Source organism: Capricornis sumatraensis, chromosome X (assembly GCF_032405125.1).
Source record: "Capricornis sumatraensis isolate serow.1 chromosome X, serow.2, whole genome shotgun sequence".
Lineage (NCBI taxonomy): Eukaryota > Metazoa > Chordata > Mammalia > Artiodactyla > Bovidae > Capricornis > Capricornis sumatraensis.
The window spans coordinates 99,174,957-99,202,159 of NC_091092.1; the positions used below are offsets into that span (position 1 = coordinate 99,174,957).

The 27,203-nt window shown below is 37.3% G+C and overlaps 1 protein-coding gene across 13 annotated transcripts in view; it reads right to left on the reverse strand.

The window, feature by feature from the left end:
* KDM6A (lysine demethylase 6A) overlaps window positions 1–27,203 on the reverse strand; it is a 179,245-nt gene that overhangs the window by 99,767 nt on the left and 52,275 nt on the right. For all 13 annotated transcript variants that reach the window (XM_068962559.1, XM_068962558.1, XM_068962557.1 and 10 more), the window contains exons 3-4: window positions 21,311–21,419; window positions 9,934–9,983 (exon numbers count right to left, since the gene is read on the reverse strand). In XM_068962559.1, coding sequence (XP_068818660.1) covers window positions 9,934–9,983; window positions 21,311–21,419 — 159 coding nt within the window. The remainder of the gene's footprint in view (window positions 1–9,933; window positions 9,984–21,310; window positions 21,420–27,203) is intronic.

The window sequence follows — 27,203 nt, forward strand, 5'->3', positions numbered from 1 at the left end:
GAACCAGTGATATTTAAAGTCCAAAGTATAATAAACACCTAGGAGACTTATTGATATGCAGTTATTCTTTTTAATACTAAAATCTGTTCTAGGGTCATATTATATATTTCCTTTGCATTCTATGCACCCTCTGGAAGCACTGAAAAAGTTTTAAGTATATCTTAAAATGCAATAAATATGGAAATTTAATTTCATTAGATCCTCATTACCCTCAATTCTCTGAATGAGAAAACTACATGCTACAGGGGTATTCACAAATATCTCAGAAAACATCGGATTCAAAAGTTCATATTCAAATTTTTTAAATTTAGTTGAAAATGGCTTCAATCAGGATCACTCCTTTACCACCCCACCCTATGGCTGAAATAAAGTGAACTTTTACTAGGTATTGAGAACAATACTCAAGGGTTGAACAAGCTGAACTGATTAAAATGTACTCTCTCCCACACTCTACTTACTGTGTGTGTAGAGGGGGGAGGTATGATATTCAGAATACAAGAGTAGTTAATTCAAAATGTTCTACCCAAGAAAGTCTACATTTGAATCACAACCGTCTCCCTAGGTGGGGGGAGATGGAGGGGAAGAGACCATGGTTGAATAATAATAGAGAGCATCTATCACCAAATTAGTTAACTGCCAGAGAAGGTAGTGTGGTATGTGGTGGAAATTTGAGTTTATTGAGGAACCTTTCTGCTTTCAGTACATATCCTGCATTCTCTCAACTTTCTCTGTTCATAATTCATCCTTCCCCCTCTAGAAAAGCTTATTGTCACCACCCGTGCCACTGTATAAATTCTATCAGTCCATCTAGATCTATTATGCCATTTTCCCTATGGAGCTTTGTTGTTTCTCCCACCTCAAGCCAGAGGTAATCTTTACAACCTCTAAATTTTGCCTTAGTACAATGTCCCTAGCATGCGACATGGTACAACAGTAAGAACTTAATTTTATGCAAAATGCTAACATCATTTCTTTTAAAAGGTTCTAATATGCTGGGCAGTGCATTAAAAAGTAGAGACATCACTTTGCCGACTAAGGTGCGTATCGTCAAAGCTATAGTTTTTCCAGTAGTCGTATGGATGTGAGAGTTGGACCACCAAGAAGTATGGGCGCCAAAAACTGATGCTTTCGATTCTGGTGTTTGAGAGTCCCCTGGATTACAAGGAGATCAAACCAGTCAATACTAAAGGAAATCAACCCTGAATATTCATTGGAGGGACTGATGCTGAAGCTCCAACACTTTGGCCACCTGATGTGAAGAGCTGACTCACTGGAAAAGACCCTGATTTTGGGAAAGACTGAAGGCAAAAGAAGTGGGCAGTAGAGATGAGATGGTTAGATACCATCACCGACATGAATTTGAACACAATTGAGGACAAGGAAGCCTAGAGAGCTACAGGCCATGGGGTCTCAAAGAGTTAGCGACTGAACAGCAGCAGCTCTTTGAGGTGGCCGAAATGAAAGAGTTAAGAGAGATTAAGAAAACTGCTCAAAGAGACAGTGGCAGACACAGCAACAGAATCTAGGTCTGCCTCCAGAGCTGACTCCTTTAACTACTGTATTTTTGTTATTTGTGTATTGACTAACCTCCATACCATCAGATAAAAATGTAATCATCTCTGTATACCCTCGCCTAGCATGCACAGTGCTCTCCACCTAGCAGATGCCTGAAGGTTTAGCAAACTGCATCACCCAGTTCAGTATCAAGTTCAGTTCCCTGGGTGACAAGGAATTAGTATGAGGGATAGTCCCTATTAATCAGGAGCTTATACATCTCAGCAAGAAGGCAAGTCTCATTTTTCCATAATAGAAGACAATGTAATTTGAATATTTATTGAGCACCTATTATGAGTCATAATAGAGTTACTGGCACTGGGAAGACAGAAGTGAACAAAACAGACAGTAATTCCTACCATCAATGAATTTATAATCTAAAGACAAATGACTATGAAGTTTCATGAATAATGTATTCCAAGCTGTAACCATGTAAGAGTTAATTAAGGATTATATAATAAAGACTAGGAAAAGAGGTAGAACTTGGGTACTGTATCTTAAGGATGGTTAGGAAAGAAGGAAAAACAAGCCACCTCAGCCAGTGGTTCTAATCCACACACTTTTGGAAACAGTGACCTGGGGCTGTGAATGGCTACGTGCCCTGATAAAAATGTATTCCCTCCCAAGGTATACTCTCATCAAAAATGCCAATAGCAGCCCCACTGAGAAACATGGGTCTAGGCAGAAGGATGACCTGAGCAAAGGCACTGATAGGAGAATGAGTTTAAATGTGATGAAGTCATTTTCCAATCTACTGTGAGAAGTTAGGGGATTCAGTTCAGTTCAGTCACTCAGTCGTGTCTGACTCTTTGTGACCCCATGAATCGCAGCACGCCAGCCTCCCTGTCCATCACCAACTCCTGGTTTGATCACTCAAACTCATGTCCATCAAGTCGGTGATGCCATCCAGCCATCTCATCCTCTGTTGTCCCCTTCTCCTCCTGCCTCCAATCCCTCCCAGCATCAGAGTCTTTTCCAATGAGTCAACTCTTCGCATGAGGTGGCCAAAGTACTGGAGTTTCAGCTTCAGCATCATTCCTTCCAAAGAACACCTAGGGCTGATCTCCTTCAAAATGGACTGGTTGGATCTTCTTGCAGTCCAGGGGACTCTCAGGAGTTTTCTCCAACACCACAGTTCAAAAGCATCAATTCTTCGGTGCTCAGCTTTCTTCACAGTCCAACTCTCGCATCCATACATGACCAGTGGAAAAACCATAGCCTTGACTAGAAGGACCTTAGTCAGCAAAGTAATGTCTCTGCTTTTGAATATGCTATCTAGGTTGGTCATAACTTTCCTTCCAAGGATTAAGTGTCTTCATTTCATGGCTGCAATCACCATCTGCAGTGATTTTGGAGCCCCCAAATATAAAGTCTGACACTGTTTCCACTGTTTCCCCATCTATTTCCCATGAAGTGATGAGGAGTAGCTTTCTGAGAAATATATTATTTATAAAACAAACTCCTGCTTCAGTCCAAATCCTTTGAGGTTATTAGAACATCTCTATCAGGTATCAGCAAACTATGGCACATGGGCCAATCCAGCCAGCCATCGATTTTTGTAAATAAAGTAGTACTGAAACATAGCTACACCCACTCATTTATTTACTTGCTGTCTATAGCTGCTTCCAGATCCAACAGTAGAGCCCAACAGTTACAACACAGAGACTATCTGGCTTATGAAATCTAAAACTGTTACTCTGCTGCCCTTTACAAAAGAAGTTTATCAACTTATGACCTAGACTGTATTACAGTACTCATCACAATCCCAAATTAAGAAATTATAACAGTAAGATTACAATTCATTTATATTGAAGGCTTTTATACTATGGCTAAAGTTATTCTCAAGGATATGTGGTTCATTAAGTCAGCAGTTGGCAACCTCATATTAGACTCTCTTACTGCCAAATTTTCTTAAATCTGTCTATGAAATCCCATAGAAGCCACTGTCATCAATCCTCTTTTTCCTGGCTACTTCCACTGAGGAAAAGTTGGTGACATAAGAACTCTTGCTAGTGAGATTTCTACCATGGGGTTTCTGAGAAAGCTTTTGCTTTCTTTGCATAAAGAACAGAAGGTTTCTGCTTTCTTCTCCTTCCACCTGTTAATATGTCATGGTCACCAGAGTGAGGAAGGTATTAACAGTCAATCAAACTGGGTACTCGCCACCTGTTGAATGTACTACAAATACCTGAAACTCTATGAATCTTACATTGTATGGGAGACTCTGAAGCCACAATGACAGCAATCTCACCAGTTAACCAAGCCAAAAAGTAATCCTACTTTTCCTCTCCTACCTCCTCCCCACCAATAAGCCAAATTCATCCTTTTCACAAAGTTCATTTTACAATCTCAAAGCTTTTGAATCTATCCCCTTCTCCACTTTTACTGCCTTTCTCTAGGTAATTTAGGACTTTGTCTACTTGGCCTGTTTCAACAGTTTCCTAACTCAGCTCCCAAACCTTAGCCTCCCCTTCCATACACCTGCCCCTATCCTTTTCAACATACTTTCCACACCGCTGCCAAAGAGCTTGCAAAAACTCAAACATTTTTAACTCTTATTTTAAACTCTTTTGAAGATTCCCTACAACCTAGCCTGACTATAAAGGTTTTCATTTTATGACTCTTGCTCAACTTTCCCAATCTCAGAGCCACCACTTCAACTAGGACAAATGACATGCAAACCTATGAATAAAATATGCTCTTATACATTTCCATGATTTTAAACACATCTGCTTCCTTTGCTGAAAAAGCCAATGCCATCATTCCTTCAACTATTTCTCAATTTGGCCAATTCCTATCCATCACACTCATCACTCATGTCTTCTTTCCGCAAGTATCATCATTATCTGACACATTCCCAAGTGCAAACAGAGTTAAGCTTTTTGAAACAAGTTTCCAAATGAATACTCATGTCTATTACAGATAGGCCCTTTATCTCCTCCATTAGAAATGAGCTTGTAAAAAGGTAGAGACAGAACTCAAGACATCTTTTGATCCCTATGGTAAAGTAACAAGCATATAGAAGTTATTAGGGAAAGGTGTACTGCTGAATAAATCAGTATCTTACAGCCTTAAATAACTTGTTACACATTTTCATAAAAGAATTTAATACTTTGCTCAATCAATTTATACAGAATCATTTCCTTAATACAGTCCAAACTACCTTTTGGACACCACCGTTCCTAGTTACAATAATATATAGCAAAAGAGGTTGTTAAAGCTCATTACATCAATCAGGTCCAAAGTTATAGCAACAGCACAGAAGTTCTGCTTCCATGAAACTAATATAACATTGTAAATCAACTATACTCTCCCCCCCTCCCCCACCCAAAAAACAAAAACAAAAAACTCTGCTTCCAAAATCTAGGCATAGTATTGTATAGTGATCATGAAATCAGGCTAGAGCGGCCATCACTCTAGCCACTTGTCACATCACTCTAGCCGCTTGGCTTGTCACTACTGACTCACAAAACAAGTTAACTGAGTCATAATTTCATAGGGTTATTTTGAGGAATTAAGATCATACATGTAAAATACTCAAAATAACAACCTGACACTTGGGATACTTGTAAGAAGTAAGGGAGGCAATGTATCTGTCACCAACAACAAAACATATCTAGTACATGGTAATTGCTCAATGGATAGAATATGATACATAAAATTCTCAGTAAATCTCACATGCTGTAAAAAAAAAAAAATTACACGTGAAAGATAAGAAGATTCAAAAGCAAAAGAGAGTTGTGGACAAGACTACTCAAATCCCATGCAACATAAGCAGAGGATTTCAGGAGTAGTAAACAGAACCTGGAGACAGCCTGAAACACTCAAGCAAGAAGCTCAGCATGGTGATAGGCTGTCATGGTCGATATTAAAAATGAACAATGAAGTTGCAATGCTGGCAATCATTGAATGAGAGCAGAGCTGGCAGGTGCTGAAATGATGAAAATAGCTACGGATGTGCCTTTCTGAGGAAGAGCCCTGGATAAAGATACTTGTGTCTAATTTTCTTAAAATCTAGACTACAGAACTCCTGCTACGAGTGCAGCAGTCAAGCTGAGAGTTTTTCTCTTTCCTACTTAAGTTTATACTTACACTCCCCATTATCCAGGGAAAAATTTTAAGTGAAACAAGGTTTTCACAGCATACAGACATAATTCCCTTATTTACCAATAATAGGGATTAATTTCTATTATTAATATAGTCTATTTTGCAACAACATTGTTTGCAGTCCTATTATCATGATCAGACAAAATAAGACATTTCTCAGGCTCTCTTGCAGCTGAAAGTTTTCAAATTACTACATTCTCATAAGTGAGATGTGTATGAAGGGATGTGTAAAATCTCATGATTCCCTTCAAAGAAAGGGCTGTTGCACTCTGCTTTCTCTTCCTCTGACCAGGTCCTTGGAATGTAGAACCAGCTCCTAGGCATTAGATAAAGACAACTCAAGAAAGAAAAAATATAGACCAATTTCAATTATGAACAAAAATGCAAAGATGTTACATATTAGCAATCCCAATCCACATATAACTAACAACAATAAAAACTTACTGCTAATTTGAATTTCCTTCAGAAATGCAAAACTGATTTAAGGAGAAAAAACATAAAATTATCTCAAAGGATACTGGAAAAGTATTTTCATACAAAAGAAAAATGCTGACTTTCAACCAAAAATTTTCGAAGTTAGTTGTCATTAGAGTAAGGATGTTCATTTCCATTCTTAGATTGTTATTTACTAAAAAGAAAAAAAAGAACTTAAAGTAATCATACTTTGAACATTTAAAGTAATGTAAATTACACCTCAAAAGAGCTGGAAAGAAAAATCAGCTATTTTTGTGGAGTTAATTAGTTTATATGGAAAAACAAGCAACAAAGAAAGGACAGTCAGGGAAACCCTAAAAACAACAATGGGGAAAGGATGCTGTAGCAGTACCATATACGTACTGTATATGTAGTATAAACATGGGCTTCCCTGGTGGCTTGGATGGTAAAGAATCCGCCTGCAATGTGGGAGACCTGGATTCAATTCCTGGGTTGGGAAGATCCCGTGGAGGAGGACGTGGCAACTCACTCCAGTATTCTTTCCCCACAGACAGGGGAGCCTGGTGGGCTACAGTCCATTGGGTTGCAAAAAGTCGGACACAACTGAGCAACTAAGCACAGTATAAACATATTGCAAAACCTCTATAAGTAAAATAGTATAGTATTAATTCATGCACAGACTAATGAAATAGACCAGACAAACTATAAATAGACAAATCTGCATATGAAAATTTACCATACAACTAAGGCAACATCTCAAATTAGTAGGGAAAAGATGAATTTTTTAAAACAATATATTGTATTGAGATAATTAAACATAGGAAAAGAATAAACTTAGATGTTCCTCACACTACAAATTAGGGATAAATCCCAAATGGATCAAGACTTAAATTAAAAACCTAAAACCATTTAAGTACTAAAAGAAAATGTAGGTGATCTGTCTAACATCTAGAAGTAAGAAAAAACCATCTTATGATTCAAGATGCAGATGCAATTTAGGAAATACTGAAAAATTTGACTAGATAGAAATAACTTCTGCATGGGCAAAAACAAATACAAAAGCAAATTAAAACAAGAGGAAAACTGCAACTTTTATCACAGATAAAGGATAAATATGCATCATACATAAAATATAGCTATATAAAACAGAAAGAAAACAATAGTCCAACTGAAAAACTGGGAAGAGAGATGAACAAATATTTTACAGAAAATACGACTGGTCTTTAAACTTCAATTAAAAATTCAATTAAGAAAATGCAAGTTAAAACGACTAGAGACATGATTTCTCATTCATCAGATTTCACAAAAAGTCTGACATAGATTTTCTTAGTTAAGACCAAGGAAAAACAAGAGACCTGAAATGAGTGGCTCACACAGTGAGTACCACTCACTAAGTTCACAGCAATCCCACTTATACCAAAGAACCACAACAAAAATACAAAAAGAAACTTGTACTATTTATTGCAGTACTATCTGTACTAAAGAAACTGACTGAATAAACAATGAAAGAAATCACTATGACATGAGATTAGGCAAAGGTTTCTTAGCTACAAAACCAAAAACACAAGCAATGAAAGAAACAGTTGAAAAATTGGATATCGTCACAATTCTTACAACACACTAATTTTAAAAAATGTAAAAATCAGCAAAGGGTTTAAATAGGCATTTCATCAAACAATATATACAAACAGCTAATGTGGTCGTTAAACAATGCTCAACATCAGTCATTAGGAAAATGCAAATAAAAATTATAAGAAGATAGTATTCCATATCCACTACAAGGGCTACACTCAAAAGCTGGACAGTTTCTAATGTTGATGAGGATATGGAGAAACCAAAACCCTCAAACATTGTCAGTGATAATGTTAAATGTTACAGCTACTCTAGAAAACAATTCTGGCAGTTTCTCAAAATATTAAACATAGATTTATTTATAACATGGCAATTCTATTCCTGATTATTTACCAAAGAGAACTGAAACGATATGTCCACACAAAAATTCGTATACAGATATTCACAGGGGCAGTATTCACAACAGTCAAAAAATGGAGACAACTAAAATGCTAAACTGATGAATAAAAAATATGTGGTATAGTCACACAATGGAGTATTAACAGATAATAAAAACGAATGAAGTATTAATACATGCTACACAAGGATCAATCTTAAAAATATATGCTTAGTAAAAGAAGTCAGTTACAAAAGACTGCATATTATGATTCCATTCATATGAAAATACCCAGAAAATACAAATACATACAAAGAGAAAGTAGATTAGTGTTTGCCAGGGATTGGGCATGAGGTTTCGTTATGGTGAGATGGACAAGTCCTAAAATAACTTTGGTTATGGCTGTACAACTCTGGAAATTTACTAAAAGTCACTGAATCGCAAAATTAAAGCAGGTGAATTTTGCAGTATTTAATTATACTTTAATAAGCTTTAAAAAGACTAGAAAAGATATCAATACATTTTTTTAAATTATCAAAATATACTGTTAAAACCTCTACACGTCAAAAACAAAGATAAATAAGGCAACATTAAAAAAAAATCCACCTTAAAAATCTGAAATGGCAATTCAGATGAAGAAACCCCACTGATCAGTAAGCTTATACTTAAAAGTAAATATGATATGAAAGATTCATCTGTCCAGGCACTGCTTAAACTAAGAAAATTTATTATTTCATTGCTGTGTGCAGTTCTTCATTTAGGTATCAGGGGTCCGGGACGGGGGGACACATGTACACCCATGGCTGATTCATGTTAATGTATGGCAAAACCCACCACAATAGTGTAATTAGCCTCCAATTAAAATAAAGTTTTTTTTAAATGGTTAGCTTCAGTTGTTCTCAGAGCTCCAATTACAGACAGACTATAGCAATAAAGATTTTCATTTTGCCTTCCCTTTTCAACCTAATACACCCATCTTCAAACTTCTTTTCTACCTAAGTACTAACTTAAGAAAACCGAAGAATCATTTGTTGCCATTTGGTTTTGTTGGCTTTAACTTCCACACTTTCGATCATCTTTGGCCAATAAATTAATTCAGAATAAACTAATTCTTTCAATACAAGGTAATCAAAATCACTGCAGATGGTGACTGCAGCCATGAAATTAAAAGACACTTGCTCCCTGGAAGAAAAGCTATGACTAACCTAGACAGCATATTAAAAAGCAGAGACACTATTTGCTGTCAAAGGTCTGTCTAGTCAAAGCTATGGTTTTTCCAGTAGTCATGTATGGATGTGAGAGTTGGACTATAAAGAAAGCTGAGCACCGAAGAATGGATGCTTTTGAACTGTGGTGCTGGAGAAGACTCTTGAGAGTCCCTTGGACTGCAAGGAGATCCAACCAGCCCATCCTAAAGGCAATCAGTTCTGAATATTCACTGGAAGGACTCATGCTGAAGCTGAAGCTCCAATACTTTGGCCACGTGATGAGAAGAACTGACTCCCTGGAAAAGACCCTGATGCTGGGAAAGATTGAAAGTGGGAGGAGAAGGGGACGACAGAGGATGAGATGGTTGGATGGCATCACCGACTCTATGGACATGAGTTTGAGCAAGCTCCAGGAGTTGGTGAAGGACAGGAAAGCCTGGCGTGCTGCAGTCCACTGGGTCACAGAGTTGGACACAACTGAGCAACTGAACTGAATCATATAAGACAGAGCAAATCAAACACACTCATTTCTCTTTTTCCAATCCCTTTTCCCTAGAATAGTTTCAATTAACACAACAAAAAAGCAAGAGCACAATTTGTTTTGAGTATAACCAGCAGTGATCTGCCAGAGAAGAGAAGGGGAGTGAAGAGAAGGGTAGGGGCATGCAAATGTGCACTAACCTTCCAGTAGTCAGATTGTAAACTGTAGTACCTCTGGTATGCAGATAATGCTGAAAGAGAGAAAATAAACATGAGTCACAATTCTGTCCCATTTCAAAATCAATTAATACAAGTTTCAAGAAACATTAAAACAGAACTCCCACCATAGCCACCTCCGAGCAGACATAGATATTTAAAATCAAACAATTTAGAACTCGGGGGCATCCCTACTCATAGTCAGACAAGGTAACAAATGTCAAATATATAGGAGTTCAAGGAAGTAAAACCATGGTCACGTTTCTTGAACAGAATCCAGGCAACCTCTTGAATCAACCCGACCTTCCTCAGAGACCAAATCTGATAAATGGATTAATATTCTAGAATGTGATGAGTCATTTGTTCAAACAAGTGATCTCACTTCCAAAAGTGACTAAGAGCTCAACCACCTCAAAGAGCAGAGGAACTACAGTTGACTACTGAACACAGAGGATAAGGGGCACTGACCTTTGCACAGTAGAAAAGCTTCGTATAACTTATAGTCGACCCTCTGTATTTGCAGCTCTGCATCCTTCAATTTAACCAACCACAGATCATGTAGTAACTGTAGTATTTACTACTGAAAAATTTTCATGTGTTAAGTGGACCTGTGAAGTTCAAACCCCTGTGTTCAAGGGTCAACTGTATTCCTTTTGTGCTGTTCCCTTTCATATTATCAACAAAAAATCCAGTCCACAATTACCTTACTCTAAACTCCAACTCAATTCCAAAATAGGGCATCTCATACCCCTAAATCCATCTCAAGGTGTTACAGGCTCTGGCAACAATTACAGTACAGTTGTCCTTTGGTAGCTGCAGTGAATTAGTCCCAGGACCACCAAAGATACCAAAATCCACTGTGATCAAATCCCATAGTCAGCCTTGCATGTGCAGACTCCACATCCACAAGTCATAAAAACAGTAGTGCATATATGTACTGAAAAAACCTCTCATGTAAGTGGACTTGCACAGCTCAAACCCATGCTGTTGAATGGTCAACTGCAGCTCTTATCAATCCAAAAACTCAGTGTGAAGTGAAAGTTGCTCAGTCGTGTCGGACTCTGTGACCCCATGCTATGGAATTCTCCAGGCTAGAATACTGGAGTGGGTAGCCCTTCCCTTCTCCAGGGGACCTTCTCAACCCCAGGAATCAAACCCAGGTCTCCCGCATTGCAGGCAGATTTTTTTTACCAGCTGAACCACCAGGGAAGACCAGTGAGGAGGAGGTAAAGTTATACATGCACATTAGAATTGAGAGACCTTTTTATAAAAAATTCATGAGCAGTAAGTCATGGGGATGTAATGTACAGCAAGATGACTATAATTAATAATACTATATTGCATATTTGTAGCTACTCTGAGTGAATCTTAAAAGCTTTCATCACAAGGGGAGAAAATTGTCACTGTATATGGTGACAAATGTTAACATGACTTCCTATGATCATTCCACAGTATATGCAAATACCAAATCATCATGTTATACACCTGAAACTCAGTTATATATTAATTATACCTCAATCTTCAAAAAGAATTAACATTTTCAAATAAAATTTTCAACAAGTGCAATAATTTTGTGCGTGTATATGGCGGGGGGTGGGGGGGGGGGGTGGGGGGGGGGGTGGGCAGGTGGGCGGGGAGAGGAGTTTGGAACAGAGAAAGGTTTATTGCAGGGCCAAGTAAGAACAGGGCAGTTCATGCTCAAAAGACCTGAACTCCCTGCCTTTTCTTGTTGTTGTATTTTTTTTTTAATTGGAGGATAATTGCTTTACAATAGTTTCTGCTATGTAACAATATGAACCAGCTGTAAGTATACATATATCACTCCCTACCGTCTTGGGCCTCCCTCCTACCTGCCGCCCACATTCCTCTTAGGTCACCACAAAGTAAGTAAGATTTCCAACAAGTGTAATAAAATTCTATACTGATAAAAATGGGGTGGGTAGAAATTAATATTATCTAAAATCCCAAGTATAATGTTTTCATACTGTTTATCAATAAGCTGCCAAAATGAATACCATATAGAGAACTTTCTGAGTATGTACCAATTACAGAAGCATCACCACAAATCATCATCAAATATTTGAACAAATAACTTATTTGAATAATGTTCATCTTTTTTGCAAAGATGATGCCAACCAACCACTGAAAAGACATTTAGATTGTAATTTTTCCAGCTTTGAGGAAGAGTTGATTTCAAGCCATCTTCTGTTTCCTAGTTCTTCATACAGGAGTGTAGGTAGCTCATAAAGATCAATGATTAACTGTTTTCTAAAAAGAAAAGCAAACCAACTTATCAGGCTAGACAGAGGAGTCAAACAAGGTTTGACTGGTTTCATAGAGGACAATTATGGAAAAGGTGTTTTCTCTACTAGATGTGAACAAGGAAGCATGTGTTACCAACTGCCACCACAAGGGAAACTGGTCTTAAGGTGAAGCCCATAGAGGATAGCAGTAAGATGGAAAGTACCTGGATGCTTCTAGACTTTGAACTATGTCCAGTGCACAACTTGCCTATGAACTTTCAACTTCACATGTGAGGGAATGAATCTCCCTACTGTTTAAGCTAGAATCAAGTCTTCAATATTTTTGCCTAAAAACATTCTAACCAGGAGAAGTCAAGGTCCCTGACAATTTTGTGCAGTCACCATACCAAACCTGGACTCCCCCTTTAATAGGAATTTCAACAAACTTGGAGGATATGTTTCCAATAATCTGAGTAACAATATATATTACATGATTTCATAAAATACCCATTTTTTAGAATTTGAAGAGCCCTTACAAAAACAGTACGATGTCCTCCAAAGTAACTAAAAGTGAAGTATAAGAAGACCCTGTGATTACCAATTGGGAGATGATGAACTGAAAAATAAGCTCTCAAGTTCAAAGTAACAAACGTAAATGCTCCAAACTGCAAGTACAGATTTATAAGGAAGACACTTCTTCAATGAACATTTGTTATCTTTCCATTCACTTACACAGTTTTCAACCATTAGGGTGGGTGTGTGTGTGTGTGTGTGGTGTGTATAAGCACTATGTTCAGTCGCTCAGTCATGTCCGACTCTATGCGACCCCATAGACCTCAGGCTACTCTGTCCACGCAATTTTCCAGTCAAGAATACTGAAGTGGGTTGTCATTTCCTACTCCAGAGGATCTTGGCAGGTGGATTCTTTACCACTAGTGCCACCTGGGAAGCCCCCTCAACAATTATACATCGCTCCAGTAGGCCTAGGATCCTATTTTAAGAAAAGACTTTAACATATTAAACACGTTTCCTAATCCAAACAAATCATTAAAACTTTACAAGCACCCATCACCAGAGTCTCTCTAGTGCAATTCTTTTAACCAAAGCACAATCCTTATTTCTAATCTTTAAGTCAGCTACCTATCATGAAAATAAATTCCTACTACACTATAACTAGATTTTCCTGAACTCCTTAATAGAAAATGAGGGAAATCATTTATTTGAACATCCTTATATTGCAAGGAGATCCAACCAGTCCATTCTGAAGGAGATCAGTCCTGGGTGTTCTTTGGAAAGAATGATGCTAAAGCTGAAGCTCCAGTACTTTGGCCACCTCATGCGAAGAGTTGACTCATTGGAAAAGACTCTGATGCTGGGAGGGATTGGGGGCGGGAGGAGAAGGGGACAACAGAGGATGAGATGGCTGGATGGCATCACTGACTCAATGGACGTGAGTCTGAGTGGACTCCGGGAGTCGGTGATTGACAGGGAGGCCTGGCGTGCTGTGATTCATGGGGTCACAAAGAGTCAGACACGACTGAGCGACTGAACTGAACTGATATTGCTTAAAAACCAGTTTCAGGATTGTAGCATGTCTAACAGCTTTTCCTTCCCTAAACCACCTAATCTTCACTTTGTGATTCTAAGTTATTTATTGGCTTAAGAAATCCTCGTTCATAACACTAGGAAATCTTAACAGTACTATAGGCAAGACTGCCATTTTCTTCGCCATTCTTAACCAAGAATGGTGTCCTCAAACATATTAATTTCAACTCTCTATCAACCAATTTCCAAAGCTCAGATCTTTTTAATCCTCGAAATCAAGTTCATTTATAGACTTAAAATTACTTTTTAAAAATAATTTTGAATTTTATTTTTAAATAAGTCCATATTTAGTCTCTGTAGATTATTTAAAAGGGGAAAAATATAATGAACTTAAATCATTATAGAAAACTGGCAAAATTTAACGAAGGAACCAGGTCTTTTAAAAAGTAAATGCAAAAGAAAACAAAAAGAAAAAAATAAACACAAATGAGAAGTTAAATTTAACTTTTATAACAACTTAACGGTTCTGTAATCTTTCTCACTCTCTTTTATTTTGTCCTTTACTTCATAAAAACAGGAGGAAGAGTGGAATCAAACAAGGAAATTGTCAAGGATAAAAGAATCACCTACACAGTTGGGAGAAGTGCTACACACACTCACCTGTCCTTTAACTTCACAATTGTGCTATACCATTTTTATGTATGAAAATGATGAAATTCAACAGTAACAGTAATACTCTGTAGTGTTAAGAAAAATACTCAACAGTGGCAAGAATTCAAGAAAATAAGCAGTTTTATTATTCTACTGGTACTATAAGTATATATTGGCAAAAATTTTTGTAGCATAATTTAGCACTATCCATCAAAACTGTGTGTGTGTGTGTGTGTGTGTGTGTGTATACATGCTTTCACTCAGTAAAATTTACCACTTCAAGCTATCCTTCTAGGAATACAAACACAGATCTGTGCAAAAAGTTAGTTACAAGGACAGACAACACAATGAGTATATAGTCTACGTGTTCAATAGGAAACTGTTCTACCTATATGATAGAACTCTATGCAGGGAACTGAAATGTAAACTACAAAGCATGTTTTTCAGACAGAGATTAACCTGATACACTATGCTCAAGTTGCAGCATTTAGTTCAACTTTAAATATTGAAAGCTTACTGTTAATAGAAAAGCTTCTAAACATTTACATCAAAAATGTTTTTTAGGACTTCCCTGGTGGTCCAGTGGTTGGGAGTCCAGCTGCCAACGCAAAGGACAGGGGTTTTATCCCTGGTCCAGGAGGATTCCACATGCTGCAGAGCAACGAGGCCTGCGCCGCACAACTATTGAGCCTATGCTCCACAACAAGAGTAGCCACCACAATGAGAGGCCTGTGCACTGCAACTAGAGAAAGCCTGTGTGCAGCAACGACGACCCAGTGCAGCCAAAATAAATAAATAAAAGTTTAAATTTCTTTTTTAAAAAAATTTGCCTTGGCAGTTCTCTGGCAACCCAATGCTGAGGACTCCATGCTTCCATTGCAGGGGGCACAGGTTCGACTGCTGGTTCAGGAACTAAGATCCCACTGGCAACATGGCGTGGCCAAAAAAAAAAAAAAAGTGCCTATAGTAGTGTGGCCAAAAAAAAAAAAAAAAAGATTTGCCTCTAAATGATAAAATATAAATGAGCCATTAAGGCATTCCTATAATATTTCTTAACTATTCTTAGGTAGCTTGCACCAAGCTAGATGCAGTGAAATACATGTAACAAAACACATGGTTCCTGCTCTCAAGCTGTTTACTTTTTATGGTTATATGTATTCTAATGCTTTTCTGTAAACAATGAACATATTATTTGTGTAAATGTTAAAAAAAAAAAGTGTACTTCTTGTGTTAAACTTAGAAGATGGTCAAGATTATCAAACGAAGGTCACCAGAAGGCCAACAGGATATGGTAGGAAAAAAAGCCATTTTAGGTAAACTTGGGTTCTAATCCTGACCTCACTGCTTCCTATAAGACTGACATCAAGGAATCTAATTCAAGCTATTTCCTTACAGTTCACAGGCAGCCCTAAAGTTTGTCAGTAAAAGAGAAAGACGTAACAAAGAACAAAAAGAGAAGTCCAAAGCCGTATTGTAACTCATTTGGAATTAAAAGAAAGATCTAGAGAAATAGAGCTGGAGAGTAAAGAGGGTCAAAATAAAAATGTAGTAGGTGACAGAGACTTTCTCATGCTTGGAAATATTATGGCTCTGAGTTAAGACTGTCAAAACAAGAGAAAGAGGGTGTACCTGATGACAAAATTCACACAGTACAGGAATGAAAAGAAACAACAACGTAGGTTAAGAGTGAAGGCTTTGCCTGAAAAAACAAGAGTCTTCTTCAGAGTAAGATGCAAAAGAAATGCAAGAAGATCTAAAATTCAATCTATACTCATATTAGACTATACACTAACTGCAGGCAGAACTCAGCGTTTCTCTTTTCATCCCTAAGCTAATGTGTAACACTATAGGCAACAGGTTAGCTGCTGGTGGGTGAGTCTATGGGTATGGAAGGGAAGGGAAAGGAAAGAAGTACAAACAAACCTCTCAGTTGAACTGACTGTCATCTTTAGGCGTAAATAAGCTGTGATTGCCTGAGATTATTAAGTCAACAGATCTTTGATTTATTTATTATATCTGAAGCTGAACTAAAAAGCTGTATTTATACCCTAGGATAAAAGAGACCTTAGAAAGTTTATACTATTTTACTGTTTATAAGTGACTGATGCACCGAGTTCTCTAGCACCTTTCTGCCTTCTCAAATCTATGACTGCCTTAAACACATCTTCTCCTATATGTAGCATTAATACACATTAACATTTGGATAGCATCACACAACAGACCTTTGTCCCTAAGATTAGACAAGCAAACAGGAAGCTGGAAAAGCAAAGAAACATATCTGCAATCCTTTTACTCCCTTATCAGCATCTTTACTGAGGTTTCCAAGTCAAATTAATACATGTAGTGAAATCTCAGATTTACTACTTCTTCATTATTAAAGTAATATACTCTTCTAGATCTTTAATATCGCACATTTGGTTTACTACAAGAATCATCAAGTAGCTGTCTTATTTGTAGTCCTTCTATCTAGTCCTTTAAGTCCTCTCTAGTTCTTGAAATTACTACAACCTTTGCTTGTTGTCTAGATATGGTGTTCTAACAACCTGGCTTACAGTCACTAATTTTCTTCCTTGGGTTATTTCTCAATTTTATTTTCTAATTCTAAGCCATAAATGTGTGTGTGTGAAGTTGCTTCGGTCATGTCCGACTCTTTGCAACCCCATGGATTGCAGCCTGCCAGGCTCTTTGTCCATAGGATTCTCCAGGCAAAAATACTGGAATTGGGTTACCATGTCCTCCTCCAGGGGATTTTTCTGACTCAGGGATCAAACCCACCTCTCTCATGTCTCCTGCATTGGCAGGCGGGTTCTTTACCACTAGCACCACCTGGGAAGCCACAAACAGACTGAACAAAATCAATGATTCTTGAATGGTGTATACATATATACACACACACTAGGATGGAGTGTTGTCATTCCACCCAAGAAACACAAAAAGATTGGGGGGGGGGGGGGAAGCTTGCCAACTCTAACTTACCACATAAGCAATTCCTGGCATGTAACTTGCCCTAGCTATTTATAATTGGGCTTCCCAGGTAGAGCTAGTGGTCAAGAACTCGCCTGCCAATGCAGGAGACATAAGAAACATAGGTTCAATCCCTGGGTCAGGAAGATTTTCAGGAAGCTATTTATAATTACTGAGGAACTAAAACAACCAAAACCTATTTTGCTCAAAAGTTACAGACACTGCCAACAAACGACCAATTAGTTGAGGGAAGGAAGAAAGGGAGAAAAATCTATCATCGGGTGCAATTTCAGGGAAACTTTCAGCTCACCACAAACCATGAAGAAATTATTTGTAAAAAGTTTTAAGGTTTTTATACTAATATCAGGAATGATTATTATATCTCCTTCAATAAATATTTTTACTTCTGGAATTTTTACTATCTATACACCAAGTCTCTTAAAATATAATTTCTATGTTTTCATGTTGCTGTGTATTCTGAGGTACTTTACTACTTGATTTTTTAAGCAATCTACAATGACTATTCTCTCTTATAATTTGCCATACATATTCACAAATATTTACATATTTCTATTAATTAAACTGCTCCTATAATCCATCACATATATTCACAAGAATATATACTCCTGTCCTTCAGCCCTGGTCTCTCAGGGGTTCTTCAATCCAAAGAAGAGAAATCACAGTACCAACTACATGGCTTAAGTCTATCTGACAGCCCCATGAACTGTTTAGTTCAGCTGAGGGTGATGGTTTAGCTATGGGTGTAGGAGTGGAAAGGAGGTATGGTAGACACTTAAAAACCATTCAAATCCCATTTCAAGGAAGACCTGTTGGCAGTCATGCCTACAAAAGAGAGCTTCTAGCAGTGACTGCTCTAAGCTGCGCAGAGAGCAACCTTGCCTGAGGTCACACTTCTTTCCACGTCCAATATGGAATGGATGGAGTATAAAGGCATGAAGGGACTTCCCTGGTGGTCCAGTGGTTAAGAATCTGCCTTCCAATGCAAGGAATGCAGGTTCAATCCCTGGTAGGGAAACGAAGATCCCGCGTGCCTTGGGGCAACTAAGTCCATGAGCCACACCAAAAGATCCTACATGCTGCAACTAAACTAAGACCCCCAATGCAGCCTAGATAGACAGACCAACTGACCGACAAGACAAGATAGATGAAAAAGGCCTGGTCATCATGACCCAACTTGTGATAGCTTTCTGAAAGACCATTCTAGCTCCAGAGCTCTCCATGGAGTTGACCAAGGCTGTCACAGCTTAACTTCTCCCTGTGTCCAATTCTGGTTCCATTTCCCACCTTCCACATAAGTGTTGTCCTAAAGGTACTCCTTTCTAAACATCTTGTAAGCTAAACTCACTTCAGAGGAATCCAACCAACAGGAAGCTAAGTGCAATGAGCCTCCATCCTCCATTTTCCCATAATTCTCTACCCTATTACTTTTTTTAGGATAAATTCCTAGAAACCAAATGGCCAAATCAAGTGACATAAATTTTTAAATTCTTCATAAATACTACCAACCACAAGAGCTAAAAAAAGGGCCTGTTCTCCATCTACTCCAAATTCCTCTGAAATGACAGAAAAGATAATTTTTAATGAATAAATTCATAACAGAAATGATAACCAAAGTATACTATATACAGATCAGAAATTTTTAGAAATTCATCCTATCTTATCTTAAAGGAAGCAGATGAGATCAGAGTAAGAAATAAGGGCAGAAAAACCACAGTACAAAATATTAACAAAACAAGTTCTACCATTTTCAACTCCAAAAGTAGAAGCAGTTTTTCATAAGGAACCTCAAATTCAGAAAACTTCACATACAAGAGGTCTCAGAACAATATATAAAGAACTGTCCCTCAGAATAAACAGGGCTAGTAAATCTCCCACATAAATACATCTGAGCGGTTTACTCACATGTTCAGAGTGGTTTATGTTTATTCCCCAAGAAGTTATGGTTTATAATCTGTTCTCTAAAAATAAACATTTAGCTGGAGCTGGGGAGGTTCTCAGCTTGCAATGCTTTCAATGAAAAAAGGAGGAAGTAGCCTTAAGGTAACAGATGACTGCATAAATTTGCAGTGATGGTGACAGTGTGTCTAGGTGGTTACTAGAGACTGGCTCTAGTCTGGGACTTATAGCAAGACAATGAAGAGAACGGATACAAAGAATTCAGTAATTAAGTATTTTTAAAGGATTTTTTTTTAAAGCGGGAATGCGGTCAATAAAGCCTCAAGGATGAATTCAAACAACTCACATCTTATTTCCTAAGAAGCCATCAGCTTGAAATCTGAAATACAAATGTATGCCTCTGCATCCATTCTCTCCTTCCTCTTCTTCCTATTACAATCAACCTACTGCCTACTTATCAATGGCCAGTTCATCTACACAGAAAGTAAATGGGTCGCAGAGTAGGTCTTTTCAAAGGCTTAAATCCTTAGGTTATCCTTCTCCTCTCCCGTCTATTTAGATTATTCCTACCAACTAGGCTGTCAACACTGTCTAGTTGCAATACACCCCCATCCCACCTTTAAAACAAATATCCCCTAGACTTCTCATTACCTTCACAGCCAAACATTTTATAAAAGGAAAAACGCTGCTAAATCCATAGATGAATAAAGTTTTAAGAGCTAATATAAATAGTTTTTAAATGACCACTAAGCAATAAGGACATACAGCCTCATATGCAAACCTAAGTCTGGGTCTCTGTCTATATGCTCTAAAACTAGAGCAGTCTCCAAGCACAAAGCGCAGCATTGAAAAATCAAACTGCACAGAACTCTGTGTTATTTCTTTTGTATAATGGTTTCCTTTAAGTAACTGTTTTAATTAAAATTAAAACATCCAATAGATTAACTAATTGTTAATACCTATTATCCTGAAGTCATTTTCCTAAGTACTAACCAGTTTCATAGAGGAATCCCAAAACACCTGAGTAGCTAGTACTTCCTCCCCTCCTTTTACAGATTATAGACAGAAGCTTAGGGATATTTATATAATCTGTTAAAAGTAATGCAACTGAACCGTAGAACTGAACTGGGAAATAAGCCTAACTTCAAACTCCATGGTCTCAAAGTAAAATCACATTTTCATTAGGAAAGTATTTGACCTATTATAAAAGAGGCATAATTAAACATTAACAATCCTTTGCTCTAGCCCTGAAACAACCTTCTAGTTTTTCAGCCTACTAAATACATTTGTGGAAAACAAGCATAAGTCCATCCACTCCCATTAAAATGTTTACTATCATCAAAGTGTTAAAATGTTATTGGTTATAAACTGTTACTGGTTTGCTATGGATTTTTGCCTTTGGTACTGAGGTGAATGGTATTTCCGGGTGCTTTTAACTTCCCAAGTGGATAGTTAGTGGCCTGTGTCAGCAGCTTGGTAGCATAAAAAGGATGTATCTTGGGGACTACCTTCAGTTATTTAACTCACTTATTTCCAACAGGAAAAAAAATCTTCAAATGAATAAAAAAATGTTTTATCCACTGCTCAAGCTCATGTGTGACCATCTCTGTTACTTAACTTTATAATAACATGGCTACAGATCAGATTTTCATTCAAATATTTTCAAGCTAAAATGGAAGTTAAAAGATAAAGAAGAGAAATGCAGGGTTTGTGTTACTTTCCCAAACTTGTCCATCAACGGCTCACTTTCTATTATGGTCAAGCCTTTAAAACACAGGCACCTTTCACATGGCAAAATAAAACAGCAGTACACATGTAGGTGGTTATCATTTAGCTGAATGGTCAACTTGCTGATTTACATGGAGTCGTGTGAACTTTTCCCATTTCCATTTTTTCTACTTTTTTTTTTCTCATTGTTTAGGGGTGTTCATAAGCTTGCAATTTCTTAGAAGAAAGAATAGTAATACCTTCGACAGAGTACGATTACAATTATTTTGAATACATATATAAATCAAACAGTAATTAACAAGGGGAAAAATTACCTTTTGGATAATCTTCCAATAAGAGGTTGAAGTGACCTAATTGACAAAAGAAATCAGACTCCACTTTTCCTTCAGCTTTTAAGATTAGAGATTCGTAGCAGCGAACAGCCTAGAAAAAAAACACAAACATTTAAGAAAAAGACAAAACCCTAAAATGCATTTCCTTCCTGAGATTATGCATATAATCCTCCATTCAATCACCCAAGAAATCAATATATTTTATTTCTACCTCAGATACAGCCAAAGCATCAATCTTCTAAAATACCTACATGTTTATTAAAAGAGCCACTAATTATGGCATAAGTCCTTTTCCTATCTGTTAGATGGAAATATTTGCCAAAGAAGATAATGAAGGAGCACTCATTAGCTGTAAATCTAAATTTTTACTGTGGTCTGTGTTGATATAAACAAATATATCCAAAGATGGGAAGAACTTTATTGATTTATGTGAGAATTCACAGAATCTCCAGAGTAATAATAACTACCATTTATACTGAGGAGCTACTTTTTACCATAACCTTTACCCATTTAAACTACCATATAAACTGTCTTTCAATTAGCTTAACAATACACTTCAAACCCACCAACTCTTAACTCTATTCCAAATTTTACCCCCACTCCAATACATGCATATGTTCTCACTCTTACTGCTTCTTCCCTGAAGAAAACCGTATTTTAAGGATATCATTCTTTTTTTGTAATCCAAGAGAGTACAGGGAAAAAAATGAATGATGGGAAGAAGAGAATTCTGGAGTTTGACAAATTCCAGTTGTCATTAGCTACAGGAGATCCTAGGGAACTTATCCTCTCTGATTTTCAGTTTTAATAACACGCAAAAGGGCTGATTAAAGAATTAAAATTAGAAGACTTCTCTTAAGGGTTCATCACAGTGCTTAGCACTTAGTAATTGTTTCTCTACCTTCTACTTGCTGCTAAGTCGCTTCAGTCGTGTCCGACTCTGTGCGACCCCATAGACAGCAGCCCGCCAGGATCCCCCATCCCTGGGATTCTCCAGGCAAGAACACTGGAGTGGGTTGCCACTTCCTTCTCCAATGCATGAAAGTGAAGTCGCTCAGTCGTGTCCAACCCTCAGCGACCCCATGGACTGCAGCCTACCAGGCTCCTCCGTCCATGGGATTTTCAGGCAAGAGTACTGGAGTGGGGTGCCACTGCCTTCTCTGCTGTTTCCTTATAAAAGAGTCTGAATGCTACACTGACATCTCAGAAATTACTATGATTGGTAAGAATGAAATTTCAAGATCCTCTTTATTTAAGTCACATATAATCTGATATAGCAGATGGCTAGAGTACAAAAATATAATTTACTTCTGTGTTTTTCATAATTTACTTTTGTGTTTTTAGTATCAATGAAATTTATAAAATTATAGGACTATGACAATTCTTAATTTTACACTAAATAAATTGACTTTTTAAAGCTAAAAATGGCATAAATAAAGCTAGCTATAGTCTTTGTTTTTTAAAATCTTAGTAAGATATTTAGAGACTTTTGCTACTCCTCTCTGATAATTTCTTATGGATGATTAGCATTAACTTTACAAGCAAATAAAGTTTCATGGTGAAAAAGGATTCAAGACATAAACATGAAGTTTTAATAATCTAAGCAAAAAGATGGCAACGTTCTGTATGGCCTCTATCACCAAACATTGATACCACTACCATGATACTCTATTACCTATCTTCCACTTCCCAAAAAACAAAGGAACACATCTACAGTGAGTACTATACACAACTCTGATCATCACAAAACACACCAGGTAAAAATGAGAATGAACAACTCACATACCAATACACTTGGACTTGATGAAGAGAGTCACAATAATTTCCAACAAAGCCAGCATGTACCTAAACCTACCAACTAAATGTTGATTGGTTGAAGATGATGCTGACAGAGGCAAATATCAAATGAAATGAAGATGAGCAAAAAGGCAGAATAAAGATTCCAAGCACCCGTGTCACCATTTCATGGTGAAACCTCATGAATTCATTTGAAGTGTTTAAGGTAAACACTGACATTAGATACAGGCAAACAATTTTTTAAAAGCATTTAGAGGAAAGTAAATAAATGGAGCAAGTTTCCAATACTACTAACTCATAAAATAATCTAGAATGAAACAGTATTTTTATAATAAAAGTTTCAATAAAGGGCTAATTTTAAACATAGAAGATATGCAGTTAGTTTAGATTTAGAACAAAGTTCAGGCAAACTTCTATTAAGTAAAAATATTTGTTAAAGGGGTTACTTTTATATTCTCGCCTTAAAAAAATTTTTTTTAATGTGCACAAGTAAAATCATTCCCTTTCCTCTAGGATTCATAGTACTTTCAGTGTTCAGTGTAAAGATACTCAGAAATTTGAATGAAAACCATTTTCCCCAGATCAGCATCATTCAATAGAGCATGTTCTGCAATGACAAAAATGTTCCATAACTTGTGCTGCCCAACATGGTAGCCATTAGACATATGTAGTTATCGAGCACTTGAAACATGACCAGTGAAAGACAAGCAAATTTTTAAATTATTCCATTTTAATTTGTATTTAAATTAGACACATGGCTACATATAGAGACATGGCTACATATAGATGCATGGCTAATGGACAGTGTAGACTAGATAATTTTTAAAGCTTAAAAACAAATTCTCAACTCATACGCTAAACACTAAGAAAGCAAAAATTTCTTATAAGTTATAGGTATATCTTGCACTAAGGGATGAGCAAAACCCTCCATAAAAATCACTTTTAAATCCTGTAGTTGTTTATAGTTAGGCGCTTACATTCCTGTAATCTTTACTAATTACTAGAAAAAAAAAAATTGAGAAGGAAAACAAAGTTAATCATTAAATACTAGAATCAAAGGAGAGTAAAGATTCTCCCAGGCTTCCCAGGTGGCTCAGTGGTAAAGAATCTGCCTGCCAATGCAGAGACGTGGGTTCAATCCCTGGGTCGGGAAGATCCACTGGAGGAGGAAGTGGAAACCCACTCCAGTATTCTTGCCTGGAGAATCTCACAGAAAGAGGAGCTTGGTGAGCTATAGTCCATAGGGTTACCAAAGAGTCGGACATGACTTAGCCACTAAAAAACAACAAAGATTCTCCCAGCTAAGCAGAAAGACTGGATGTCTTCCTCTCACTACAGTGCTATTATTCACAATGTTCAATATAGTTTGTGCTTGGTAGCTGCTTTGCTTTTATTATTTGAGAAAAATCTCAGAATACTAATATTATCATTATCCTCTATTTCTAAACTTTGAAAGATTAGAGCTCATAAAAAAAAAAGACAAATAATTTGCCTTTTTACGTTAAGCATTAAAGTACTTTATGATAAGCTTGGCAAGTGCCTAGCTAAAATGAGTTGTTCCTATTTTAGAACTGTTAAGCAACATCTCAACAAACAATTTTTTTTCCAATCTGAAAGATTAGCTAAGTACCTGAACATACAAATGGTAGAGAAAACTAATGTACATTTAAATACCTCAATGGTTTCCTTTTTTTCTTTCTTTTTCATTCTTTCTTCTAGCATTTTTTGCATGCTCAGTCATGTCTGAGTCTTTGGGGCCTCATGGACTGCAGTCCGCCAGGCTCCTCTGTCCATTGGATTCTCCAGGCAAGAGTACTGGAGTGGGTTGCCATTTCCTTCTCCAGGGGACCCCTCCACAGTCTCCTGCATTAGCAGGCAGACTCTTTACCACTGCACCACCTATCTCAACACAGTCCTAGTTCGGTGGTTCCTATTCTGAAGCCCTTCCTCTTCCATCAGGTTCCCAGATGCTTACTGCCTCCCCCAACTGTAAGCTCCATCAGGGGAAGGGCCATATCCCAACCCATGATCACATGATAGGGACTTAATAAATATTTCTTGAATTAATGAAGCAATGTCATGTTATTATTTTAGGTTCTCAAGTGACCTCTTCTTTGTCTTACATTTCCATTCCTTAATAGCTGCAAGTCAGGATGCTAAGAATTAATCTTAGTAGTTAGTTAAACTCATTCCCATTAAGATATAAATCACTGATATGTTAAATGAACCAATGGTTTTTAAATGAACCAAACTTTTAGGTTGAATATAGTAAAAGCAAGCATACAGTCCTGCCCACAATTTCTAAAAGCAGACACAGATGTAAAAGACAATTTAGCAGCTGACTACATACAAAAGATTAAGGAACTGAAGCCAACTACAGGTCAATATGCCATCCATGAAATAGGGCTACTAAAAATGTATTCATGGTCCAAAATAATGAAGCACATTATATAGATCAACAACAATAATCAGCTCACCAAAGTCTGCTCTGACCAGATTTCTAAAATTATCTTTTAAGTTATGCATGCCACACTTTAACAGGTAGTTCCATTGTCTAGTCAAGGCTATGGTTTTCTCAGTAGTCATGTATGGATGTGAGAGTTGGACTGTGGAGAAGGCTGAGCGCCGAAGAATTGATGTGTTTGAACTGTGGTGTTGGAGAAGACTCTTGAGAATTCCTTGGACTACAAGGAGATCCAACCAGTCCATTCTGAGGGAGATCAGCCCTGGGATTTCTTTGGAAGGAATGATGCTAAAGCTGAAACTCCAGTACTTTGGCCACCTCATGCCAAGAGTTGACTCATTGGAAAAGACTTTGATGCTGGGAGGGATTGGGGGCAGGAGGAGAAGGGGACGACAGAGGATGAGATGGCTGGATGGCATCACCGACTCGATGGACGTGAGTCTGAATGAACCCTGGGAGTTGGTGATGGACAGGGAGGCCTGGCGTGCTGTGATTCATGGGGTCACAGAGAGTCGGAGACGACTGAGCGACTGAACTGAACTGAACATGAAGAAGGTTATAAGTGTGGTGAAAGACGGATAAACTATCATATGAAAATTATTTTAACTGAGTTGAGCTGAGGAGAATCATCAGGGATGCTTCAACTTTACTTAAATATTTTAAAAGCTGTCACTTAGAAGAAAAGATTAACTGCACTCTGGATAGCTCCAGACATCAGACCAATGAATGGGTATAACTAACAAGCAAGTTTAATTCAGTTCAATCAGAAAGGAGTAACACTTAATGTACCAAAAATTAAATAGGCCACCTTTGGGGGCGTTTTTTTGGCCACACCATGTGGCTGTGGGATCCTAGTTCCCTAACCAGGGATCGAACCAGCACTGTCAGCAGTGAAGGCTCTGAGTCCTAACCACTGACTGCCAGGGAATCCCCTAAATGGGTCATCTTTCTTTGGCTCATATTAATGTAAAGAATTAAAGAATAAATTACTAAGGTTATCTTTGTGGGGATAAAAAGGAGACTTCTTACTTTGGATACAATTCTGCATTTTTTAAAGATGCCTTGGGCTTCTCGAATATAAGCACACAATGTGTAGTATTATATATAATACATACCAACAGACAGACATGTGTATATGTGAATGCAGCTCTCTTGACTTACATCCATGATTGCAGTTTATTCACTTTGAATTTCCAGAATTTCTAAATACACTATCTTGAACTTCTCCCCCAAAACCATACAAATGTCTGCTTCATTAATGCTTCTCAGAGTCTTCTCAGAAATCTGTCTCATAAATCAGAATTCTTCCCCTTCCCAGACACTCAGTGATGACTTTGCCCATTTTTAAAATACCTTAGGAATCTGCAAAGGTTGAAAGTACCTGAGTCTAAACCATTTTTTGAAATTTCAACACACCATACATAAACAAAGTTACACAATTAAAATGATAATCAAGTATTATTGATTCTTAATGACATCTATTCTTGAACTTATATATCAGACTTTCATATTTCTCTTTTTAATTTCATTTACTATTTAAGTTAAAATTAACACATTACCAATTCTAAAGGGTATGTAGTAAGGTCTCCCATTCCTGATCCAAGCCACCCAGTC